At 35.7% G+C, this 24,318-nt stretch overlaps 1 protein-coding gene across 1 annotated transcript in view; it reads right to left on the bottom strand.

The window, feature by feature from the left end:
• Positions 1–742: 742 nt before the first annotated feature.
• The window catches only part of ENPP1 (ectonucleotide pyrophosphatase/phosphodiesterase 1), a 71,203-nt gene continuing 47,627 nt past the window's right edge, over positions 743–24,318 (bottom strand). The window contains exons 12-25 of the mRNA XM_036994156.2: positions 22,193–22,301; positions 21,137–21,268; positions 19,288–19,319; positions 18,427–18,554; positions 17,172–17,241; positions 16,401–16,488; positions 14,943–15,112; positions 14,089–14,140; positions 12,625–12,779; positions 10,955–11,084; positions 9,845–9,925; positions 8,875–9,007; positions 7,395–7,557; positions 743–4,579 (exon numbers count right to left, since the gene is read on the bottom strand). Of these exons, the coding sequence (XP_036850051.2) occupies positions 4,409–4,579; positions 7,395–7,557; positions 8,875–9,007; positions 9,845–9,925; positions 10,955–11,084; positions 12,625–12,779; positions 14,089–14,140; positions 14,943–15,112; positions 16,401–16,488; positions 17,172–17,241; positions 18,427–18,554; positions 19,288–19,319; positions 21,137–21,268; positions 22,193–22,301 (1,614 nt within the window). The 3' untranslated portion in view covers positions 743–4,408. The remainder of the gene's footprint in view (positions 4,580–7,394; positions 7,558–8,874; positions 9,008–9,844; positions 9,926–10,954; positions 11,085–12,624; positions 12,780–14,088; positions 14,141–14,942; positions 15,113–16,400; positions 16,489–17,171; positions 17,242–18,426; positions 18,555–19,287; positions 19,320–21,136; positions 21,269–22,192; positions 22,302–24,318) is intronic.

Genomic DNA, 24,318 nt, shown 5'->3' with positions numbered 1-24,318 from the left:
AACACCCTGCTGGTGTTTGAGAATTGCTTGGTGCCTGTGTGAGAAGACCCCTTCCCACAGATACTTAGACATGGTGGAATTGGGTCCAGGCACCTGAATGAAGTTTTACTACTATTACTGCTGTGTATAACATTGTTACTGTTATATATATATGTAGGGAAGAAATATACCATTTCATTTGGTGTCAGAGATATTGCAGTTAGGAAAGGCGCTTTTATGTCGCTTGCCTTTTGGCATCCCGTGGGAATTATAATATCTATTCCAGAGATTATTTCATTTCCAATAGACTAACACACATTTTCTATCTATGATTTCTGGTATGGATATGATTTCTTAGTAAACATCTTCATTTTTCCTTCAGGCACTACCTATATAGTGGAGAAGATAAATGCAAATTTTTCATTTTCATGGAGAAAAAAACCTACAGAAGTTACAAATTGGGAGACTTTCCCTCTGGTTCAGACCATTCTAAAAACTTGAAGGATACTTATATATGCCCATCCCTTAATTTTACCCATAGGTACAATTAAATATTAAAATACCGAAAACAAGAATGTAGGTCACAGATCAGAAGTAGGTATTCTGTGAACCTGAAATGAACTTTGGATCCTTTTTCTCCTTCCAACGATACAACTCTGGTTAATTGTCCACAACCCCTGCACTCAGTATCCTCCCTGGAGAAACACCACCACCCCTCTGCTGCCCCACCCTCCAGACACACAAATCCACACAGGAAAGCAGCCAAGATTCTGTATATATGTTTATTTATAAAATCCACATTTCTTAGCTTAGAGACGCTTACATTCTATAGATTTTTTTTTTTTCCTCCCTTAGAATATTTAGACTGGTCAGGAATCAGGGAAAATGTCCTTGGATGGTAGTCATACTAACATTTTACTTAATGCTTATGAAAGCATCCACATGCCAAATTCCTATGATAGATTTTGGCATGAAGTATAATCACCACATTTGGTTTCAAAGTTCAAATGTCAGTTATGATTGTAGATAAGTACATAGCCCCAGAGCAGGGCAGGACAGTTATTGTAGCTGTGATAGAAAAAAGTGAAAGGGGGCTAACAGCCTCTCCTGGAGGAGCAGGTGGTCTCAGCTCCAACCACGTCTGTCTAATCTCCTTAAACAGGGCCAGGCCAGCTGGCCTATCCATCCTTTCTACATATCTGCTTATCTTGCTGGAACCTGAGCATGCACCTTCTTCCCCCTACCACTTGTCCTCTTTTCTCTGATACTTGGAAATATTTTTAAGTTCCACCTGGCTCTTTGCTCTGCTATGAATAAAGTGACTTAGTTATGAAACTGTGTCTCCTTTAGCTAAGTGCAGATAAGAAGGTAAGGCAGTTACTTACCTCATTGTATGAAGTACTGATCAAAGCATGACAGCAATATTGGGGATACAAACCCCCAGAAAAGGTTTTGCTTTGCATTTCAAAAGCAAAGAATAGCCTTTATTGAAGAAAGTAATATAAAGGTGTTTCCATATATAGTCACATGAATTTACCATTCAAATTTGGGAAGTGAAGACGTCATATTTTTAAGTTGATGAAATAGTAAAAGGAGGGGGTCTCTTTGAAGACAACGAAAGTTCAGTGCATGATAGCAACTGAAGAAAAGAGCTACATGGGAACCGATGAGGATGGCTTTTGCTTTCAAGAGTCAGCTAGCAATTACAGTCTGATATTTCCTTTAAGAAAGGAGATTATAACAAAGCAAGAAATATGGTATCATTGTATTTCATAAGTTGGTCACAGTGACACTTACAGAAATATCAGAAGTAGCAGTGAGAGAATGCCAAAAACGTATCCATCCAAGGGATGTTAGAACTTGCTTTGTATTCCTGGTGTCTGGCAAAGGGGAGAGGCAGCTATCCATTTAATTAAGATCTGTTAAAATGCTTTACTTAGAGGAATCACGTGTCTGTATGTGTTTTGAAGAAGACAGAAAAATCAAAGAGACCTGTCTACAAAGTAGATCTTCTGCCAAATGCAGATGGGAAGGTTGGATGTTATATATGAAACAAACGTAGGAAGATTTTGAAAGGTAGCGAGAAGGCAGACAAGCTAGGGATGCCAGGACCCAAGGAACAACACTGTGAGGAGTTCCTGAGGTTGCTTTTCAGTTCATATACCCCAGATTTGGAGCTGAAGCTGGAAACCCAGCAACACTGACAGGTGCAGATGGAGAAAAAGCCCCACAAAGGCCTGCTCTCTCCCCAGCCCAGAACCAGAAGGGCAGTAGCCCAGAGAGAAAACAAGAACTGCTCCACCTCAGCAAACACCACAGAAAATACAATAGCCCCACCCATACCAGCGAAGGTCAGGTGGGAGCCAGGACTTCTGGCCTTGATAGGCTGCAGTGAGGTGCCCTAACTTCCTGCCAGGGTGGTGCCAGAGAAGGCTGACTAGGGAACTGGGATTTCATCTCCACCTGGTCATAATAAGGCCTTGCCCCCACTCCTGTCCATAGTGTCAGTGGAAAGCATGTGGAAGTAGTAAAAAGGCACCCTGAACTCCTAGCCACAGAAGCCTCACAGAGGCCTGGTGAAGAGTTGAATTCCCACCCCGCCTGGCAGCAAGGAGGGTACCCTATCATCCCAAGTGTAAATGGAAGCTGAGTGGAGAACATGAAGTCCTAGCCACACATGGCACTACCCAGGCAGTGCCCACAGTTCTCCTGCCAGGGTGATGCCAGATGCTAGAGAAATTCAGCTAAAATGGGTTTAAGTAAGATCCACAGCCACCTAACATAATACCAAAAATATCCAGGTTTCAAATGAAAATCCCTCAGCATACCAAGAACCAGGAAAATCTTTTTGAATGAAAAAAAAAAGACAACAGTGCCAATGTTGAGATGACACAGATCATCTCAACATTGGCATTATTTGAAAAGGATTTTATAGGAGCCATCATAAAATTGCTTCAATGAACAATTATGAACATGCTTGAACTAAAAAAAGAGAAAGCAGCAGCAAAGAGATAAAAATTCTCAGCAAACAAAATAAAGATATAAAAAACTACCAAATGGAAATTTTAGAAGTAAAAAATACAATAACTGAAATATAAAAGCCAATGGATGGGCTCAAGAGCAGACGGATTAGACAGAGGAAGTAATCAGTGAATTTAAAGACAGAACAGAAATTACCCAATCTGAACAACAGAGAGAAAATAGACAAAAAAAAATATATGAACCTTCAGGGACTTACGGGACTAAAATAAAAACTAATGAGACTTTCTAAATCATTAAATTATTCTCTGGCGCAAACCACATTATCTAAAGGTCATTGTGGTCCCAAGGCTGTTGAAGAATAACTATCAAATGGTCAAATGGAGGATAAATATACAACTTTGGTATACTAATATGACACCGAAATCAGACCCAGGTAGTCTAACAGCAAAGGTAGCTTTTGAAGGTCCACAGGACGGGACTAAAGGATATAGCCTGTGCAGTGGGAAAAACAGGTTAAATTATCACAACCACCTTAAAGATACGAAGGGTTCTTTTCAAATCTATGGAACTTCAAAATGAACAGCTTAGCTCACTCTACTCTGGTAGGGTCATTTTTGTGCACAGAGGAAAACATTCCTACCATCTCAAAAAATGCCACCTTGCATGTGTTGACAAGTTCTTTGAAGTTTTGCCAAGATAAAACACATTTTGAGCAGTCTAAAATAAGCACTTTAAGAGGTATTTTCAACCTATGTTAATAATTATCAGTGAGCAGGATGGAGATTTTTTTGTACAAATATAGAATAAAATTTTATAACAGGTAGATACTCTCAATTCACATATCTGTCAAATTTTAGCTTGTTAGAGCCATTAAACACAAACAACTAAGTCACAATATAAAAAAATACAGGATTGCATAATTTGGCTTCTGAGGGGGGATGTATAGAATATAGAAATAGGGACACAAATATTTTTGCTTCCATCCATTTTTTTGATTAAAAATAAATGCAACTCCCAGTTAAAAAGAATACAGTTACTTAAATTCTTATTTACATACTAATGTAACGTGGACTATTCCAATCCTATCCATTAGTTTGGTGTTTGCCAGCTCCATAAAAGCTTAAAACTGATAATAAGATTCAAATATCTGGTGTCCAGACAATGTTCACAGGTACTTCTGTCCTTCAGAGAAGTAGAAGAGCAGTTTTAGGTATGGTGTATCTTTATTCCCCACATTGGAACAATTCTTACACATTCAAACATGTGCGAGACAACTACTGCTATACGGAGGCCACAAGTTTCCCTGAGATGGTCATATCACAGAAGATTCCCGGCTCTAACTCTGGTTGACAGTTTCTGAACAATGCAATAGTGTGAACAAAAAGAACTGTATAAAAGAGAAGGTTCTTTCAAAAAGATGTATGGTACATTTTTGGAATAAAAAATATCAGTCTTCTTGGTGAAAGGTTGGCAAATGTGTTTTCAATTTTAAAATGTCTGAAACTGGCTCCTTTCTTTCTTGATAGAAGCTGAGTCCAGTAATGTGTTCAATATCTGTGATCCGAGCTCTGTGTAACCTCAACAGCTCTTCAACCCATGAGGATCCATGCTTCCAATGCTATGAGGGCGGGAAACAGAGAAGAGTCACTGGAGATCAGTCAGTTCACTTTCCCGGCAAGCTCTCTCTCACTGCACCATTTGAATCAGCTGTACACCTTGACTCCCAAATAGTAGATACCACAAGGTGCTCCTGAGTTGCTCCCATCGAATATACACCATGAATGTTTCTTTAATTAGATGTGTCAAATTTGGGAAAAGAAGAGTACACTTGGCACAGATGCACATGTATTGCGTTCATGTAAGAAACGTCCATGCTAGGGGGTTAAAAAATTTTGGAAAACAGAAGCACCATGGCGTGGTAGAAAGAATGTGGGAATTAGCACAGAGAAACATGAATTCTACCATTACCCTACCAGGTAAACAAACACAAGTTACCATTTCAGTCCTGATTCTCTTACCTGTACCCTCCTTATAGAACTGTTTTGAGGATCATATGCAATGATACGTGTAAATGAACTATGAAAACAGTAGATCCTTATCAGAATCAGTTATCTACTTAGTCACCAAGAAGAAAGGGTTGAGGGAAGCAGTAAAACAACAATTCCATTTCTGGTCAGGGAGACAAGTCTTAGCCAGTATGAGATCAGAAAGAAGTAAAGGCATATGCTCTGGCACACGGAAGCAGCAGTGGTAGCTGAGGCCAGGAATAGAGAAGGGAATCATACATCCATGTGTTAATGTAAATGTTTTGAGAATCCCTACTGGAGAAGGTCAGAGGAAGATAGTATCTACAGCTTGGTGGCTATGATTGTACTTTAAAGACGTCCTTTAAGAGAAGTTCCTGTACCCTTGGGATATTATTAGCTGGAAATGGCAAGTACAGACTTTTAACAGAAGGGAAACAGATCAATAATATCCATTTTCACATTCGCCTCCCATCATCTACTAACCAAAACTGGGACCCATTCAGTCTCTTTCTCTGAAGCAGTCCTCACTCTCACTCAGGGAAAAGCCCTGACCCAGTGGACTACTCGGCTAGTAAACATTTACCGTTTGTTCCAATATTACAGGGTAGGGGCTGAGGGCAGGCTACCCCAAGATGTGTCACTTTGATATGCAGACTATGTCCAGCTGAAACAATCAAAGCCCAAAACTAAGAAAGAAACTTTGACCTTCCCCTAACATGCCTAAAAGAATGTAGAGGGCCTGCTGCAGGAGGAGAGCTATCAACCATAGACAACTACATTATAATATGAACCAGGGGTGGTAGACAGGGAGGCATGCGGCAAAGTCTGTTAAAATTCCTCCACTGTTACTGGGTGGCCCAGCAGACACTTGTTTACCAAACATTTACTCTTTCCTATTCCTGGGATTTGCTTCCCTTTTCCTTTAAAGTCCGAGACCCCTACCCTCTTCTTCTTAGTTCAGGATGACGTATACCCTCATTTTCCCCTGTCTATGTAATTTATGTCTATGGATTCCCATACATATGTAATTAAACTTTGTGGTTTTCTTTTTTCATCCTGTAAATTTATCTAATGTTAATTCGATTCTTAGACCAGCTAGAAGAGCTTGAAGGTAGAAGAAAATTCTTTCTCCCCAACACTAGGAATAGCCAAAAAGTCCATGCAAGATTCAGGCAAGTATCCTAACCCTCAGTTACTACTTTGGGTGAAATAGAAGGAATCAGTAAGTACATAGAATATACCTTCAAATAATCTTCTCTCTGGTTCACTCCCAATATTCAGTATTTTCTAGGTACACTGCCATTATAGAACTTGATAAAATGTTTATATTTAAGATACAGGTATATAGGTATATAGTTTTGGGGATGGTAGAGATTGCAAAGGAATGTAACACCTAACTCATAGACTTAACATCATTTTGGTCAATGAGGTATAAGCATAAAATTGTTGCTGCTTTTTTTTGGTGGGAAAGTTGGATCAGGGGTGAATTCAAATATCTAAAAAAAGCAGAAGCTACCTTTAGGCCACATGGGCCACATGCTAAGAATACCGGCACAGAGGAACAGGAAAGGTCTGGGTCCCTAACGGTGCTGCTGACCCAAAGTACCAAAGTACCACTCAAGGACTGTTTACCTCTGGACTTCCTGTTACCTGAGGAACCCCCTTCTTTCTCAAGTCACTGTGAATAGTTCTCTGTTACTTGCTGCAGAACACAAACTAACTGATACCACTAAGGACAATTTAATCTCTCAAGGAAGAGAAAGCAATGAAGAAGGGAACGCTCGGTCTGTGTCCAACAGTCCTGATGTTGACCAGTTAGCAGAGTTAGATGCCCAGCTGGCACTCAAATAGTTAAAATCCTGCTATTCTGACTTGATTAGGCGAATAAGGAAAAAATAACTTAATGAGAAATGTGTTCTATGAGGACTGGTCAGTTAATTCTGAAAATCTATCAGAGAAACAAGTCTTCTCCCAAGCTCAGACACAGCCTCAAGATCCTTTTGATTTTTATAATAAAATGATATATAGAGAATTAACTTGAAATGTTGTGTAACCATAACTTTAAGACTAATTTATAGCAGTGCTGACATTTCTGAAATTATAAATCCAGTTTAGAAACATGAGTAAATTCATGCTTCAAATAAACCTAGAATTAGTGGTTTAGGCACATGAAGTCACTAATTTGTTACATTTGGTTTGATTTTCACTGTTTTTGACCAACAAGACATATCTTCTCCAACGTCATGTCATTTTAGAGGATCGATTTTAAAACCACCCTCTAATTTCAAAGTACAGGAATATTCAAGTGTTGTTTTCCCCCCACATTAACGTTACATGTAAGGCACACACAAATATACTTACATTTATATTTTCAATGTTTCAGGTAAATTAACAAAAGCCACTTACCACACAGCTCTCACTGTTATCAGTCCTGTGAGGCAAAATGAAAGCTAAGGTGTCTAAATTTTCACACTGTGAGGGAATTTGGGATGCATTTTTACAACTTGTTAGCACAATGAAGAAGTGAGTTGGAATCAGAATTTCTTGACTACGTATGAGTCTGATGTTCCTGTAAAATATGGCAACATTCAGTTTAAGAATGAAACTATCGTCTTTTACTGAATATTTCAGTAAAGCATATTTTTAATACAAATCTAAAGTCAGTCAAATTGTTAAATGTACTGTAAGAAGTTAGTAATCATAATATCCCAACATATTCTGCCATATTGAGTGTAAAAATCTGAAGACAGATAAGACAACTCAAGTAATTTATATTTTCTATTGGAATTTGTTGAATTTGAGGGTTTTTTTTGTTTTTTTGTTTAGTTCTGCCTTAACATACTGGAGTTGAGACACAAAGGCAAAAATATTTTTTAATAACTACAGACAAGATTCTAAAGCACCATTGACAGTCTATTAAACTCTGCAGTGTGCAGACAGTACACAGAAAGAGGACTGGTTTGGGATTTTTTTTTACTCCAAATCCTTCACAGAATCATGCTGCTGTGAATTCTCCTTTGTCTGAACTGGATCTTCTTTTCTGTCCAACAATGTTGTTAAAAATCGCAGCACATTCTCAAAGATGTCCCAAGCAACATGTTACACCCCATCTTAATTCTCGTTTCCTTTGGTTTCAAAGCTAGGTTAGTTTGCTTTCAGTGTGTTTCAAAATTTAAGGTAGTGTGATCATTGTTTTCAAATATAATCTTATGTAGAACCATAATACATAAAACAGATTAAGATGCTCCAGTTGAAACTGTGAATGGGAAAGGTATGAAGTTCTCTGCTTTAGCCATTCTATTGCTGTGACCTATATGGCAGCTACATGGGACCTTTATGCTTGAAGGTATAAAGTAAAAACGCTGTGTTTTACAAACTGATGTAGTTCAGAGATATAAATATATGTGTAAACAGTAATCCCCAAGTCAGGACATTAGTTGTCAGAAAGGGGCTGGATCTCAGCAGAAGTTTCAGTCTCTTTTGCTTATAGCCTTAAAAGCAAAACTGCTTCAAAAAAATCTTGCCATTTTTTTCTTCATTCTCTACTGGCAGTATGCTAGTTAGGCCAGTTATCTTAACAATCTGTTACACATAGAGATTTTAAACACCGATGCTCCTTTGTTAACACATGTATTTAATATGAGCTCAAGAATTACTCATCTGAGCTGAGTTGGGGAGAAACACTACTTTGGTGATCTAAAGAATATTTTACTGAATACTGAGCAAAACATCAAAATTAATCAGATATTCAAGGGGGTGCCAGTGTAATCAGAAATGTCACATATATAAATATGAATGGTACTAGACAGAAAAGGTTCTGCTGACTCAACTGGACAGTCATCTCTCTTGACAGCTGTTTTTAAGAGAGAATAAAATACGTTCTTACTGCTTCAGAGTCTCTGATGCATCGTAACGTCCATCATAATCGGAGTCAAACACGGGGCCGCTGATAACATTGACGCCATTTCTTTCTTGAGCATACCTTTGCAGGAGGGTGCCGTGGAAGTAGCGCCATATAACTGAAATAGAAAGGATGACAGTGTAGTTGCAAAAGAACAGGGTGCCAAGCTGCCATGTGAAATACATGAATACCACGATTCAAAATGAGCATTTGTCGTAATTAGAGATGAAGTCAAGTTTGGCTTCAGTTTTAATGTGAAGCCAAAAGAAAAAAAACAGTGTTCAGCTTGAGCCTTTGCAAGAACTAATAAGAAAATGTTGAATTTAACTCTATTTCAGGCATCCCTGAACACGGGCATTATCAGGAACTCGTGACCACCTATCACCATTAAGCAAAGAAAGATTATGAACACAAACAAGGCAGATTATTCAGATTTAGTTACTATGTAATAGTCACAGGTATTCTAGATATAAATTAAAGAAAAAATCTTGTATGATCTATACTTTGAAGTTCTTGCAATCACTTACAGTATAAATGTATATTTATACTTGTAAGAGCCAAATGCTGCAATAATTAGTAATGATGTAAAATCTATTCAAGATCAAAAATATTTATCACGAACTTCCAAAAAAGTTAAATAGAGAAACAGTGGATAGTTGGCATAAATGTTAGTAGATGGTATTAGCTAGATAACTCAGGAAGAACACTACATACTTTTCCTCTCAAAAATGTTTATAAGCATTGAAATACAAAACAGAGTAATAGGCAACAAAATATATGGTAATTCTAACACAGAATTTTTTGTGTATTGGTATTATCAAAGTTAGAGGAACATACAGGATATATTTGATATTTAAGTCACTTAATTTAAAGCGTCAATCTTATTACCTATAATTATACATATGATATACAGAAATTCATGGAGATTATGAGATACAGGATTAAAATGTTTTACCTTGAAAACTTTGGTACATTGGCACCATATTAGTAGTAAGCAATGCTTCAGAATATATTTGACTTGAACCTTTATTTAGTTCTACAAAGAAAACAAAAAGGTTTTGTTTCATTCCTGCCCAATAACATTAGAAATTGTAGTTTCTCCTGGAGGGCATTTAAAAAGATTAGCTGAGTATCATCTTATACCTGTAAAACTTTCCCAGGTACTGTGTCAAGAGAAAATGCAACATGGCTTGGTCAAGTCCCTTTTAAAAAAATAAGATACCTGGATCTTTTCTTCAAGATGTAATTATCAAAGGAACAAAAACTTTAATAAGGGCCTCAAACTAAACATATTCAAATTTTACCTTATTTGCCTTATTACAACTGAAGTGTATTGTGTTGACAACCTCCTTTGGTTTCACCGTGAAAAGAAAAAAGAAAATATCTGCTTCAGAACAACACCTACTCCAAGAAAAAATATCACAGGATGTCTGCCTTGAAACGCTGTACAAGGTTTTTTTGTACGGATTTTCAGCTTGGACCTGGTCTATTTTTCTAATGCAATAGCCAAGTTCTGACTTCAGACACTACTCTGAGGACTAGATTGCATATTGAGGGCACTTAAGCACCTGGAGCCCTCCAATTTTTGCATTCCAAAGCCAGCCTCAAAATGTCTTCTCATTAACATACAAACTGAACATGCAAAGAAATAGAACCCTTAACTTAAAAAAAAAAAAGCCATTCCCTCAGAGCTCCCTATCAGTGAAAGAGAAAACACACATCCCACTTCTCTCTAAAATATAAATTTATATTTTTCTTTTTAAAGTACGAAATGATACCCCCTTCCTGAGAACCCTGATACCTCCTTCAGACTTCAGAGTTCTCTCAAATTCTGTTTAAAAGAAATGCAGAAAAATGAAGAATGTCCTATCTGCAGTGTCTGTACTAAATCAACTACCTTCCAAACAAAAGTAAACAGTTTTCTTAAACTCAAGTTTTAGATGCTTTAAAATTTTCCATAATAGTTATGCTTTTAGTTTACAATTTTCACCAATAAAAACATGACAACGTACACTGCCCCAGAAGAGAGAAAAGGGAAACGAAGGACAGGAAGGAAGAAACTTACGTGGTGGGGTGAGGAACCCGTAACTCAATTTAGGGGTATTTTTATAAAATGAACACTTATGGACAGGGCTAAGGGGAATTCGGAAATCCTGGTAAAGACAGTTGGAAAAGTCTTCTGGAGAGAAATTGTCCTGAAGAACAAAACAAAAAGAACCATCAGGCACATAGAAGAAAAGGAGACTGCTTAACAAACAGCTAACGTGAACTATGTCACAAAATTAGGGAGCTGTACTGTCTGTTCAGGTCCTGTACCATCCCATTTTTCTAGCTGTGCAATATTTCTTTTTTTTCTAACTGATGCGTAATCTTGCTTTCCAATACTAAGGATATTAGTCAATTCTCATATGTGTGCAAATATTTTCCATTTAATGCCATGCTAAGTTTGTTTCTCATGTTTTTGTTTACTCAAGTTCAAACTTGTACCTAGTAAAAATGCTGATTTCTAGGGATCTATGTCTATCTTCCATCTTGATCAGCTACAAAGGCTAAAGGGGAGAGGGGAGAACCACAGAATACAATGCAGTGAGAACCTCAGCTGTAGCAATTAGTGTGCATTTCTGCAACTTTGATTATGTAAAACAACTGAAACTTCCAACACAATCAAAGAACACCATACTTAAAGTATTAAGCAACAAGAAATAAGATGGGAACCCACAAAACATTGTGTGCACTATAAACATAAGTGCACAAAATCCAGTGTTCGAATACAGCCTGCAAAAAATTTAAGAAGTCGAATTTAAGGTAGAAACTTTATATAAATATGTCAATATGTGTAATATGTCTCTTTCATACAGAAATTACATATATATATATATACATATATGCACATATTCCTACCTTTTATTTAGCAATCTCAGTGAGTATTAACAATAGTTTTATTTTGTTTAATCCAATTGCTACCGTCAGCTAAGCTCTTTTAAATCCCTTTTCCTTCTCTTAAGAGAATCTGGTAGCTTGCAGACACTTTCAGTTGCTGAAAGTCTGGTCAGTCTGGTTGAAAACTTCAATTCCATGTAGTATCCAAATGTCTCTTCCCATTCTCTCTCTCAAGCCCTCTCCCCTTTATCATTTCTCTTTCCACCATGGCATCCAGAGGGCTGGGGTGAAGGAGAAAGGTGGTCGTCTTACTCTGGTATCTTTGTTCCCATTCCTTTCCAAGCCTACCTCGTCTGGTTTGGGCAACGGAACAGGCTCTCCAGCCTCTCTCCAGTTTGGGCTGAGGGTCTTCCCACCGATGGACCATGCAGTGAGCTTACTAAGCTTTAGTGGCCCTCTCCATTAGTGAGGGCCCTCTAAGGTTTGGGCAGCTGAGGGAAATGCTGTCCTCACACAGTTATGTATTCAGAACTGAATAATTGAGACTGATTGTAAAACTGATTTCATGAAATTGTAAATTAGATATTAAATATTAAATAAAATACATAAAATAAAGTAAAAAAGTATTAAGACCAAAAAAAAAGCTTTATCGCACATCCCCTCTTTTCACAGTCACATATCTTGTCGGTGGCAGAGCTAGAACTGGAAACTAATTTTTCTGACTCCCAGTTCAGTCATCCTCTATTTGGAAAATGATTATAGAGCCAAGATATAACAGTGAGAAACTATGCTTTCAATGTTTTGCTTAATGATAATTCGAAATAATTACACATAGCTAAGGTGACAAATACTTGCATTTCTGTCGACGGTGTAGGATGTCCAAAGGGGCATTAGGATGTCATGGCTGTAACCACTCACAAAGTGGTGGTGGTAAAGAAGACACACTGTGCTGTTTTTCTGGGGAACTCTGGGTCTTCCATAAGGTAAAGTGACACGCTTAATAACCTTCTCTTGGGTCAGAGAGAGAAAATGAAACCACCATTCAAATACATTTAGTGTGCATGTTATGATATTATATAATGACGCGGTCATCTCATTATTTCCTCTATTAAGACCCAACTGAAAAATTATTGTTAACAGTAGAAAAAATAATAATTATAAAAGAGTAGAACCATAAACAACTAAAACAAAAGGGATTCACTGCCCTTTTTACCTATGAAAATTCTGAAAGATTCATGTTAATATTTAGGTTCACAAGAAGATACTATATGATTGCTAGAAATTTGAGAAACTGGGAATTAAATAGTATTACTTAAAATTCTTTAACATTACCTTAATCAATTAGTTTTCAGGACACACCAGAAAGAAAATTTTCTGGATAATGTGTGTACTTAGAAAACAAAAGTTCAAACTAAAATATGAGGCTAAACTGAGTGAAATAATAGTATATACCATTTGTTGCATTTTTTCCAAGTGTCAGGTACTTTGTACAGTTTTTTGTATATACCATCTAATTTAGTTCTTACATAGCCCTGTGAATTAAGGTTATCTGCCCATTTTACAGATGAGAAAACAGAAGCTTATAGGGGGTAAACAATTTTTCCATGGACTGAGGTCCTAAGTAGGCTCATATCCAAACCCAGATCTACTCAACTCCAAAAGCATCATCCTTAACCACAACACTCTGCAAACCTGGGACAATCAAATATTTCTCTAATCTGAACATTTACAGAGATTGTATATACAGACAAGTTCAAGTCAGGAATAGTGCAGAGTTCACCTTTTTATTCTTGCAATAAAGAACTATGGGCTGAGGAACTAAAGAAGCAAAGACTGTATCAAAGTGTATCAGAAACTATATCAAAGCAACACTGAATATCAAAGTCACAAGTGACAAGTGTCATCAACTGTCTACATGTTCTTAATTTTCATTCGAAAGTCATAAAGAAATAACTAGTTAAATGAGTCAATGTATATTCTTACAATTAACTAAGAACCCAGTGAGACAGAAATTTAATAGGTATTTTCAATAAAACCATTAAAACCTTCAAAATCTCAAAACCCTTCCACTATGTTCATAAAGAGTGATTCAGCTTTCTACTTAATATATTATATGCTGTTTCCACTGTAAATATCCCTTCTTTCCTTATGACTAACAGTCTAGGTGTCAAGCAAAGAAATCTCTATGTTTCATTAGGTAGTCCTCCACTACTACCTTCATTTTACTGGGTATTCTCAAATAATGCCCCCAGACCAATGCGCTATGGTTGAGAAAAAGTCTGCTTCCATCTTTCAAGCTTAAGAGTAAATATGCCTTACCTTCTGCCATGGTGAGATTTAGCTGTGTCTGCAAATCCACAACTGGTGAAATCTAAAAAAGATAATACTATTATTTTAAGCAATGAGCAATAACATGTTTTGATTCTGAAGCAACTTAATTATTCTATCATAGGACAATGGTAGTTATCCATATCACTTGTCCAAGTGAAAGTTATTTTTTTAGATGAGAATAAAAGGATACGGATGACAGTTGCAAAAAGACAAAATTATCAGCAAAAGCATATTATTAATTGAAAATAAGAATTGCCACTTTATAATTATTATCTGTACTTAGTCTTTCTACAAGTCTAAGAGAAAATGGAAAATATAAAATCAACTACTCCCTAAATTTCTCTTTATGGACACAATTAAGTTTGCTCATAACTTGTCACATATTTTTACCTACTTTACAAATGTTATATATTAAGATAGGAGTAAAAGGGAGCAGTTCCAAATACCCATTTCGTACCAATAAATGATATTTTTGCCTTAATTTAAAATAGGTTTAGGTATATTTTAGAGAAAGAATATTATACTCAGTTTATAGTCAAGACCTCACTGCTAGGATATGGCACAGAATCAAGATGATCCAGGACTCAGATAGACTTCTCCCAGCCTGCAACCAAGTCCAGTCACAGCACCAAGGGATAAAAATAGAGGTGAAAATGCAAAAACTAGGAAGAGGAAAAATAAATAATACAAAGTCTGCATGTATCATACTAGGATTAAAAATAAACATATATTTATTCCCACTCATAAATTTTAATTTGGTCATTAAGTGTTTCCACAGCACATGCTGTACAGAGGGTGTTAAAAATCATACCCACTGAGTTCAACTTCTCAGCAATACTTACCGAGGGATCACAAGAACAGCCAAGGTTATCTCTGGGGTTTCTTGCAAAGGGGCACTTTCCCACAGGGTGGGCTTCTTTGGGATTCTTTGGGGTATAAACAGGATTCTTCAGAAGGTGGTTAAGACTTCCATGAGATCCATTATTGGGAGCAGGTGTTAAATTCAGTAAATCTGCATCAATTCCAAGAATGGTAAAGAGTTACTTACAAGTTTCATAATCAAATGGATAGTACTTAATGTTCAGACTTTTAAAATAAACAGTACTAGGATTTTTATTAAAACCAAATCTATATGAGTCCTTTATTCCCTACTCAAAACTACAAAATTCTCTTGAATTTTAGAGCATTTATGATTATGCTTTTCAAAATGGAAATAGTGATGTGTATGCAGTACTTCAGCATAAAATCACAGAATTTCAATGAGTATAATAACTATAGTTACCACCTATTATGCTCATCACTGTGCTAATATATTTTTATTAATCTTTATAACAATTTGGTGTATTATTATCAGTATTTGATAGATGAGTAATCGAAGTGCTTTGCTCAGGGTTTCAGAGATACTAATGTAGTAGACCTAGGACTGAAAACCAGCCTAAGTCTCATGCTATTAATAATAATAATAGAAAACACTTAAAGAGTAAAGCACTTAGGATATTCAGGTACTGTTTTAAGTGCTTAAGGATATATTACTTTCTTTTAAGTATATAGGCTCCGATTAAAAGAACTGTATTTAGGACATATTTAAGGTTGTGCTGATGTCCCATATCATTATCAGGAAAAAGGAAGCAATATTTAAAACACAATGGATATTTAGGCACTGTTTTAAGTGCTTAAGGATATATTACTTTCTTTTAAGTATATAGGCTCCAATTAAAAGAACTGTATTTAGGCCCTATTTAAGGTTGTGCTGATGTCCCATATCATTATCAAAAAAAGGAAGCAATATTTAAAACACAATACTCAACCATAAAAGTACTAGTCAAGAAGGCACAGAGTAAACCAAGAATATATCTATCTAATGGGTCCTCCTGCATTTCTACAGTCTTGACATTGCCATCTATTCAACTAAAATTGCTACCAGAGGTTCTGCCGTTTTGTCTGTTATAGACCCCAAACTCTTCTCTCTGGCTTCTACCCCATGATCTGATTCAGCTGTCATATAATTAAGCCTTGGGCCTAACAAAGTGCAATGTACTGAGGATGCACAGACCTCCCCGCTCTAAGTGTCATACTTCACCCATGTGCAGCCTAGTGGGAGAAACAGTAAGTCATCAGATGGCATGTTGCACACATTGTTTTCAAAAGTGACTCCATATCAGGAAGAAGAAAGGTGGAAATGTGAAGGTCTGTCTGGCCTAATCATCATGTCCACAAAGGTGCCCACTCTGTGATCTTCTCGTGATAATCCTATTGCAGCTCTGTTTCCAGAAGGGATGAAAGCTGCCTTTTACACTTACCACACATTAAATTATAGACTTCAATATTTTCAAAGGTATCAACTTCAATGCCGTGCTTAAACCCAGGTCCATAGCCAATAAATAAGGCCTAGATTGCGCAGAAAAGGAAGAATTTATCAATCAATTTCAGTTATATATGCAGTTAGAAAATAAATTATATATTACCCATGTTGTACATACAAAAACTGATTATATTAAGATAAGGGCAAAAATACTATGCTCAGTGGACTTTGTAGGATATTGTTTTAAACTCTGATGCATATTTAACCTATGGATATCTAGGATATTTGTCTTAGCTTTAAGATAATTTGACTTGACAATTGGAACAGGATGGATGATGAAATCTTTTTTCATCAGGGAAGTAGGAAAGAAATCCTACCGTGACCACCTCACACAGTGATGTAGGATTCAATTATATAATTATTGTGAGTAAATTTTGGTAATTTTAAAGTGTTAAGTAAATGTTAGATATTATGTTCATTTAGAATGTAAGTATTATATCTTTCTTCCTATTAAATCATTAGCTTTCATTTACAGTGCAGCAATTTTCTTTTGGAAGCACAAATATAAGCAAAATAATTACTAGAAATTTAGTATGAGATATAAACCATATGTTTATGAAACACACATATAAAATTTGAACAAAGTTCTATTTAATGTAATGTCTAAAATAAAACAACTACCTGAAAGTATATGCTTCATTCTCATTCTGTATCGGTTTCTCTTTACATATATATAGACTATCATTTTTAAATGCATATGTTTACTCACTTGCATATTTGAAAATAGATTGTCAGAGCCATGAAATCCATTTCCACAAGGTTTCCTTTCTGAAGGACTCCTAATTTTGACATAATATGAGTTAATGATGTAAAGTCCATCCATAAAGCAAAATTTGTAACCATGACATTATTTCCATTAATAAAGAATTAGTAACTATTTTGTTAAATAGACCAGAAAAAGGTAATGTAAAACCACTGGCTTTGAAAAGCATTGAGGAGCCTACTTTACACTGTATTTTGTAGATACAGCAACTGTACAGAAAAGAAAAACCACTACCAGTGAAACAAAACTAGTTTTGAACTCTCTATTTACTACTGTGACTTTGGCAATTCAATAATCTTCTCTTGGTTTCAATTTTGTACACTTGGATTGTTTGTAAAAATTAAGTGGCTTAGCCTAAAGAAATGCTGGAACATAGTGGATGTTCATGAAATAATAGGGCAGGGACTGTCCCATCTCTCATATCCTTCTTCCAAACACTAAAAACTCAACTCTGTAATAAAAGTAGAGGCAGTGAAACTAAAATTAACTAAATTCTGGTTCCCTGTTTGGGTTTTGCTTGACAGAGTGTTTATGATCCCTGATTTCCTGGCAACCATTAGAAGAGTTAATTATGAGGTTTTGAGATATTGACAATATTAACCATTCAAATAATTTTCCCAACACACCAATAGATAGAGGTTCATGGATGGATATGTGTAACAAGAATGAGAAAACTCTGTACAGTGAAGTTCTGAACAACTTTCCATTCTTATGAAGTAGAGTTCTGCCATAAATTGGCCAGACTTTGAAGATGTTATGAGGAAAACTGTAATGTGCAGAAGAGATACAAGGGCAAGTGGTAAAACAAACGTGGAGCATAAGAAAGAATCAATGTGGATGTGAGGTGACAGAAGCTCTCAGTTGTGCGTGTTCCCCTACCCCATCAGCCCTGGAACTTCTGGCAACATCAACAGACATTTTTGGTTGTCACCAACATAGAAAGGGTGCTTTTTCATCTAATGAGTAGAAGCCAGGGATGTTTTCAAACATCCCACGACACACAGGACAGCTCCCCACAATCAAGAATTATCTGGCCTAAAATGTCAACAGGCCAAGGTTGAGAAACCCAGGGATAGAGTGAAGAGAACCCTATTTGTGCAGTTTTCATATAACAGTATCGTCAAAACATGCGATGGTTACCTCGAATTACTCATATCAGGCTAAGTTTGCTGAGGAAGCTGTCAGAACTGTCAGAACTTACAATGCAAGTTGCCACTGAGGGTCCAAATAGAATACCAAGGGCTCAATTCTGTCATTATTGGCAAAGTGTAAACGCTTGGGAAAGAACTGCTTCAGGTAAGGTGTGAAGTGCTGGTTTGGTTCCCGGCACTGAAATTGTAGAAGGTCAATAAAAACTATTATTTCCATATTTTCTTAAGTGTAAACTTCTCTTGAAATTGCTTTCTAATTCTGTATGATTCTTTTTCTGACAAATATGTTGCCAGCCCACCAGTCACAGACGCAAAAAATAAATTGAGTTCTTACTGCTTATATAATGTACAAGTTGAATATCCCAGCTATTTGATATATATCAATTTTTATAGGAAACCCTAATTACTGCATAACAGTCCCAGGACTCTTAGACTATGTCACTAGATTATATTTGAGTTACCACTGATGATACTATTTTCAAACAGTCTTGTAACTATAATCGTCTGAACTTTAATACTTAAAATGTACCAAGTGGGAAAAAAGGTAGTATTGATAACTCAGCACTAGGACACAAACTAATTATTTTTAAATGGGCATAAAAAAAGACTGGTAGGAAATATATCATAGTGCTAACACTATGGTGTTGCTATATGTTTTTCCCTTCTATTTTTTCCAATTATTTCTTATACTTTCATATAATCTAATAATGCCAATAAATTTTTAAAAACTTTCAATTCTATTTCAATTTTGGGACATGTCCTTAAAGATCTTTAAAAGGGAATTTAAATGTTAGCCCAAATACTCAAGAATTCCAATGCTACAATCCTAAGAATAGATTATGAACCTTTTTTCTAAATATATATTACACAAAACAAACAATAACTAGACATGGAATAAGAAAGATACTCACAGAAAGATTTTTGGCAATGCCTTCATAATTAACTGAAGGAGAACAAAGATAAGAATTAATAGTTAATGGTATGATACAATTAGAAATAAAAAGAATATAAAAATGTAGAATGTCAGATTCAGACCGTATATGTAAACACCAAAGCAGGTTTCAAACAAGTCATTTAAATCATTATATGTTAGTCATTGACAGGAATGAGGTAGATCTTTAGGAATTGCCCCATGCCTGTGAAATTATGTCATATTGTAAAATGAAAAGGCAAGTTACACAACATCTACCTATCCCTATATCTTTTCATTCATCTGACCATCCATTTGCCCATGTATCCAAATATCCACCCATCCATCCATCTAGCGCAAGTATGATTTTACTGTGCACAAATTAAAATGAATGTTTGACATATGCATAGCAAACTACTGGGAAGACACAATCCAAACTTAACAGTGTTTGTCTTTAGAGAGAGGAACTGAATTATGTATGAGGGGGCACTTAGGGTGGGAAACTGTTACTTTGATATTCAATGGTAATTCCAGAATTTCTAAATAAGAAAGATAAAGGGGAACTTAGAAGACAGGACAAACAGACTAATTTTGACTAGCAAGATAATTTTGCATGCAAGAAAACAGACTTATTGCATATTGTGCTACAAATCAATAAACATCTAGCTTTCTAAGGATTCTATTGCTAAACTTTATGTAAATTTTAGAAAATTATCCAGATTAAAGAAAATGTATTATATATACATATATATTTTATGTATGTTGACAAATAGATATGTAGTTTTTGCTTTGATTTGAGATTTTTAGGGGACTAATTTAGATAAGGGTGGAGCTAAAGTTTAGCTTCCCATTCTAAATATCTCTGGGCACTGCCATTGCCTGTATAGGTTTTACAACAGGGTTTATATCAACTGCGAACTGCTTTTATACATTTTTAAAAAACACTAATGAAAACTTGTCACCCATATAGAGTCTGTGCTTTGTGTCACCTTGTTAATATAATGACTAATATTTGCATAGCCATTTTCCTGCAGAGAAATCTATTTCTCTTCATGAAATTCAACAGTATTTATTGAAAACAAATGGCTCTGTACTGCCCAAACCTAACCCAATTCTGATAAATGTCAGAAAAGATTTTTTGTCTTTCCATTTCAAAGTAATAGTAACAAAAGAATAAACAAGATTTGCCCCAGGTATTTGAAAGTTACCAAGGAAGGGCATCAAAAAGAGGGCTTTAACAGAGGTACAAGTTATGAAATAGAGTTTCTTGCTAAAGAATATTTTAGAACATCTCTTAGCAGTTTGGACTCAACATGTGGTCAAGAGAGATTACGAAATATATTATTTTCTTTTTACAAAATCTATTCTTACTGTTTTTCAGAATGGGTTAAGAAGTCATTTATGAGGACAAAAATCAGGTGCGTATAGAATTAATCAATTCTGCCAGCATTCCTCTTCATAACAGAATATTATTCTGGAACAGCTGTTAGTTATTTTAATGGAATGTCTTTAATTAAACTTGAATAAGTATAGCTGAACTTTTAAGTTATTTTTTTCTAATACAAGGAATCTTGAGCCTAATACAAGTAAAACAGACACTATAACATAAAATTGTACCGAACTCATCAAATGATATGCTTAGCCATGAATAAAAAAATAATACATTTTTAGACTGTGTCCTCACATTCAGTCCCACAAAATCCCTTTGGGTGCAGAATACCTGCACTGGAGATTTAATCATGAAAAGGAAATTAATTTTAATTTATGCACTTGAGTTTACAGAGACGATGATTTAGAGGAATGTATTCTGAATGTAATCGTATTTAAAGTTAGCATGGATATATACTTACATGTATAGTAGTTATCTGGGACATCAGAGGGCCTCAATCGGGCTGCAGGTCCATAAATAACTTTAATATTTTTAACATCTCCCAAATATTTATTCAGATATATATATTTCTTACAATCGCCTTTTTCCATGCCTAAGAGAAAAAAAAATCCCTAAACATGTTGCAATTTTAATAAAAAATTTAGCATGTAGAACATAATTTCTTTCACTTCTAGAGTCTAATTCAATAAATATGTGCTCAGGGTTTGTGATGAACATCCAATAGGTAGACACAGAATTTCAACTGTATCTACCATTTCACTTAAAAAAAATCTTTCCTTTCCTTCATCCAAAATTAGTTCAACATCTCTTCTTGTTTATGTATTATAGTATCTTTATGTGAGTGAGGAGAAATGTCACAGATTTAGACTGAGTATGAAAGCCTAGTTATTTTTCCAAAATCATCTAGGATATTAACTGGGAGTGTATAACTCGTTCCAGAACTGGAGCCTCTTTAGAATGTAACTTCTTATGACTGTTCCTAGAAATACTTTTCAGCAATTATTTCTGAAGCAAACAACAATAACAAGAAAAAAACAAACAGGAAAACTTATTTTCTATTTTCCTGTACACACATTGCTTCTGTAGTCCCAAGGCCATACACAAATGTGTTTTAAAGGTCATGCTAAATAAAAATGAAATCAAAATATTGCCAAATTTAGTATTTTCTGCCAGTAATGTCAGACTTATCACGCTAAAGAAAACCGTACATAATAATCTGTTCCAATTAAAAATTTTAGAGTAGATTTACCAAAACTGAATATTGTAAAAATATTTTTAACTATCAAAAGACAGGTGCATTTTGCTTGATAGGCTCTTAGATTTCTGTGAATTCTATATTTTACTTGTACTTTATATTAAACATAATTTTTTCCTAAAAACTTCTCATAAGAAACTATACTTAAAATAAAAAAAAGAAGTAACTATGACAATCAGAGGAAATAATGAAATAATCAATTAAGAACTTTGTGGGGGGCACCACTCAATTTGACGGGTAAATGATGCAAATTCAGAGTACCATGATCTGAAACAAGGATGAGGTTCAGGCATCGATGCAAATTCAGCTCTTTGAGACCATCCATCAGCATGCCAACCATGGTGTCAACCCTCTGTAATGCTCTGATGACCTAAGAAGGGGAAGCAATCCCATGAGATGCATTCCACACTAAGAGCTATTTCTACATAAAGCTATCTCTGTTAGTAAAGAAAAACGGGATGCAAATACTATGAAGAACTGATACACATTAGGCTATGAGAAGTCAGGTAAAGACAGGAAGAGCATGAAATAACACTGACCATGAACAGCAGAAGGGCCCAAACTCCCTTACTCAGTTGCATGCACTTGCAAATGTTAGCTCATCTGGTTAGCTCTCCCTCCCTGAGCTTCAGAATGCTACTCTTTAAGAGAAAATCCAACTTAAACCAAATAGTAGCTTCAATTCAGTGTTTGACCAAAAATGAATGTATTCTTAATTATCACATCATTTTTTACAATTTCTCCCTGTATCTTCTGATCATTTAAGTGTTCACTGTGTAAAGCAATGTTTCTAATTTTCAAAATTATAAAATCATTCATGAAATGCTGCTTCTTGTTCCATGTACTTAATTTTTTAAAAAAGAACTTCTGGGAGTCTTAGAACCCATTATCTACTTACAAACCACAGGTATTTTGCATATGAATGTCACAAGGACACATCATCTTGCATATGGATGTCACAAGCACAAAGAATGCAAATGATATTGGGAAATTGATTTTGACAATTCCTCTTTCCTTGCAAACCACCTGCAGAAAATTCTTCTGTAGTTTTGCATATGTTTTTTGTAATATATCAAATCAGTCTAAATGATCCTTAGACTTACTTGTAGCCAAACTGATGTTACACATGGGTCTCAAGTGTCAGTGAATTTAGTGAAAAGAATAAAAATTAGAGTAGCATCTAGCCAATTTGTTCAAGCCAAGAAAACAGCTACAGGAAACTTTTCCCTTTCACTAATTATGACGTGGTCACATCTTCCTTACCCCACCTCTAAAAAGGAGTATTTCTGTTTAGTTGAAGGACAGAAGCAAAGCAAGGGTACATGAGGTCACAAACTACATTAGAGCTGCTGGAGTTGGGTTTTGATGGTAAGAAAATAAAGGGTAAATACAGACCTGGATACAAATCAACTTCTTTTGTCTTTCCTCCCTTTTACCTGATGATATAGCACCCAAGAGGAACCTATTCTTTAAGAGGGGCAAATCTAGGGTAAACCTAAGGTAAGGGAAACCAGAAGAAAGTTCAGGCAGCTGTTTTAAACTGAAATGAGAAATTTGAGCATGCTTTCTGTCTTCCTCCTGCTGTTGCTGAAGTAAGCATTTACAGCAAGTAGCACTGTAAAAATCAGGGCTCACAACAGACATGACAGGTCAGCCATGACAGGTCCATGACAAACCGGACCCTGAGATAAAGATTCTTTGAAGCTCATAAACTCTCCAGCCTAGGCTACTTAGACAGGAGAATGGATGGGAATTCAGGGGTGAAACTCTAGCTATTCCTAGCCTTTTATCTCTCAAAGTCACATGAGGAAAAAAAATAACAAGGATTCTGAGATTAGGGATCCTGGTAATATCTTTCTCCCATTCATCATGACCAACAATATTCACAGATCCTTACTGTTTCTTCTCATATCTTAGGTCACAGACAAACATAAATCATAAGTAAAGTTATAGCTTAGAGGGACAAGGAAAAAAGCTTAAATCATTGTTTGTTCTTCTGCTTCCTTTGCTTCAAGATACAAAATTGATACGGACACACAAAAACTTAATGCAGTATTTAATGTTTCAAAGCACTATATGGATTACAAACAGCCAAGAGTGAGCTAAATTCCTAAGAGTGTCAGGTCAAATAAGATGCTACATTAACAGCCTTAGTCCATGAGAGTTTCCCTATATCGAGTTTCCTAGTAATCACTCAATAAAAAAATGATTATTTGAAGTTCTCTGTACTTTTGATAAACTCACCCATTCTTTAATGCCTAAGCTCTGTTTTAAGTATGGTGTCAGACAAAGATATATCTGTTATGGTGAAGATTCCCTAGGAGGCTTCTTATGCTATTTGACAGGTTCTCCCACATTTTCATAGAAAATTGGACTCTAACCCATCT

The sequence above is a fragment of the Manis javanica genome, chromosome 13 (assembly GCF_040802235.1).
Source record: "Manis javanica isolate MJ-LG chromosome 13, MJ_LKY, whole genome shotgun sequence".
NCBI classification, from domain to species: Eukaryota; Metazoa; Chordata; class Mammalia; order Pholidota; family Manidae; genus Manis; species Manis javanica.
The sequence above is the reverse complement of the archived record's forward strand: the minus strand, read 5'-3'. Positions and strand labels throughout refer to the sequence as shown.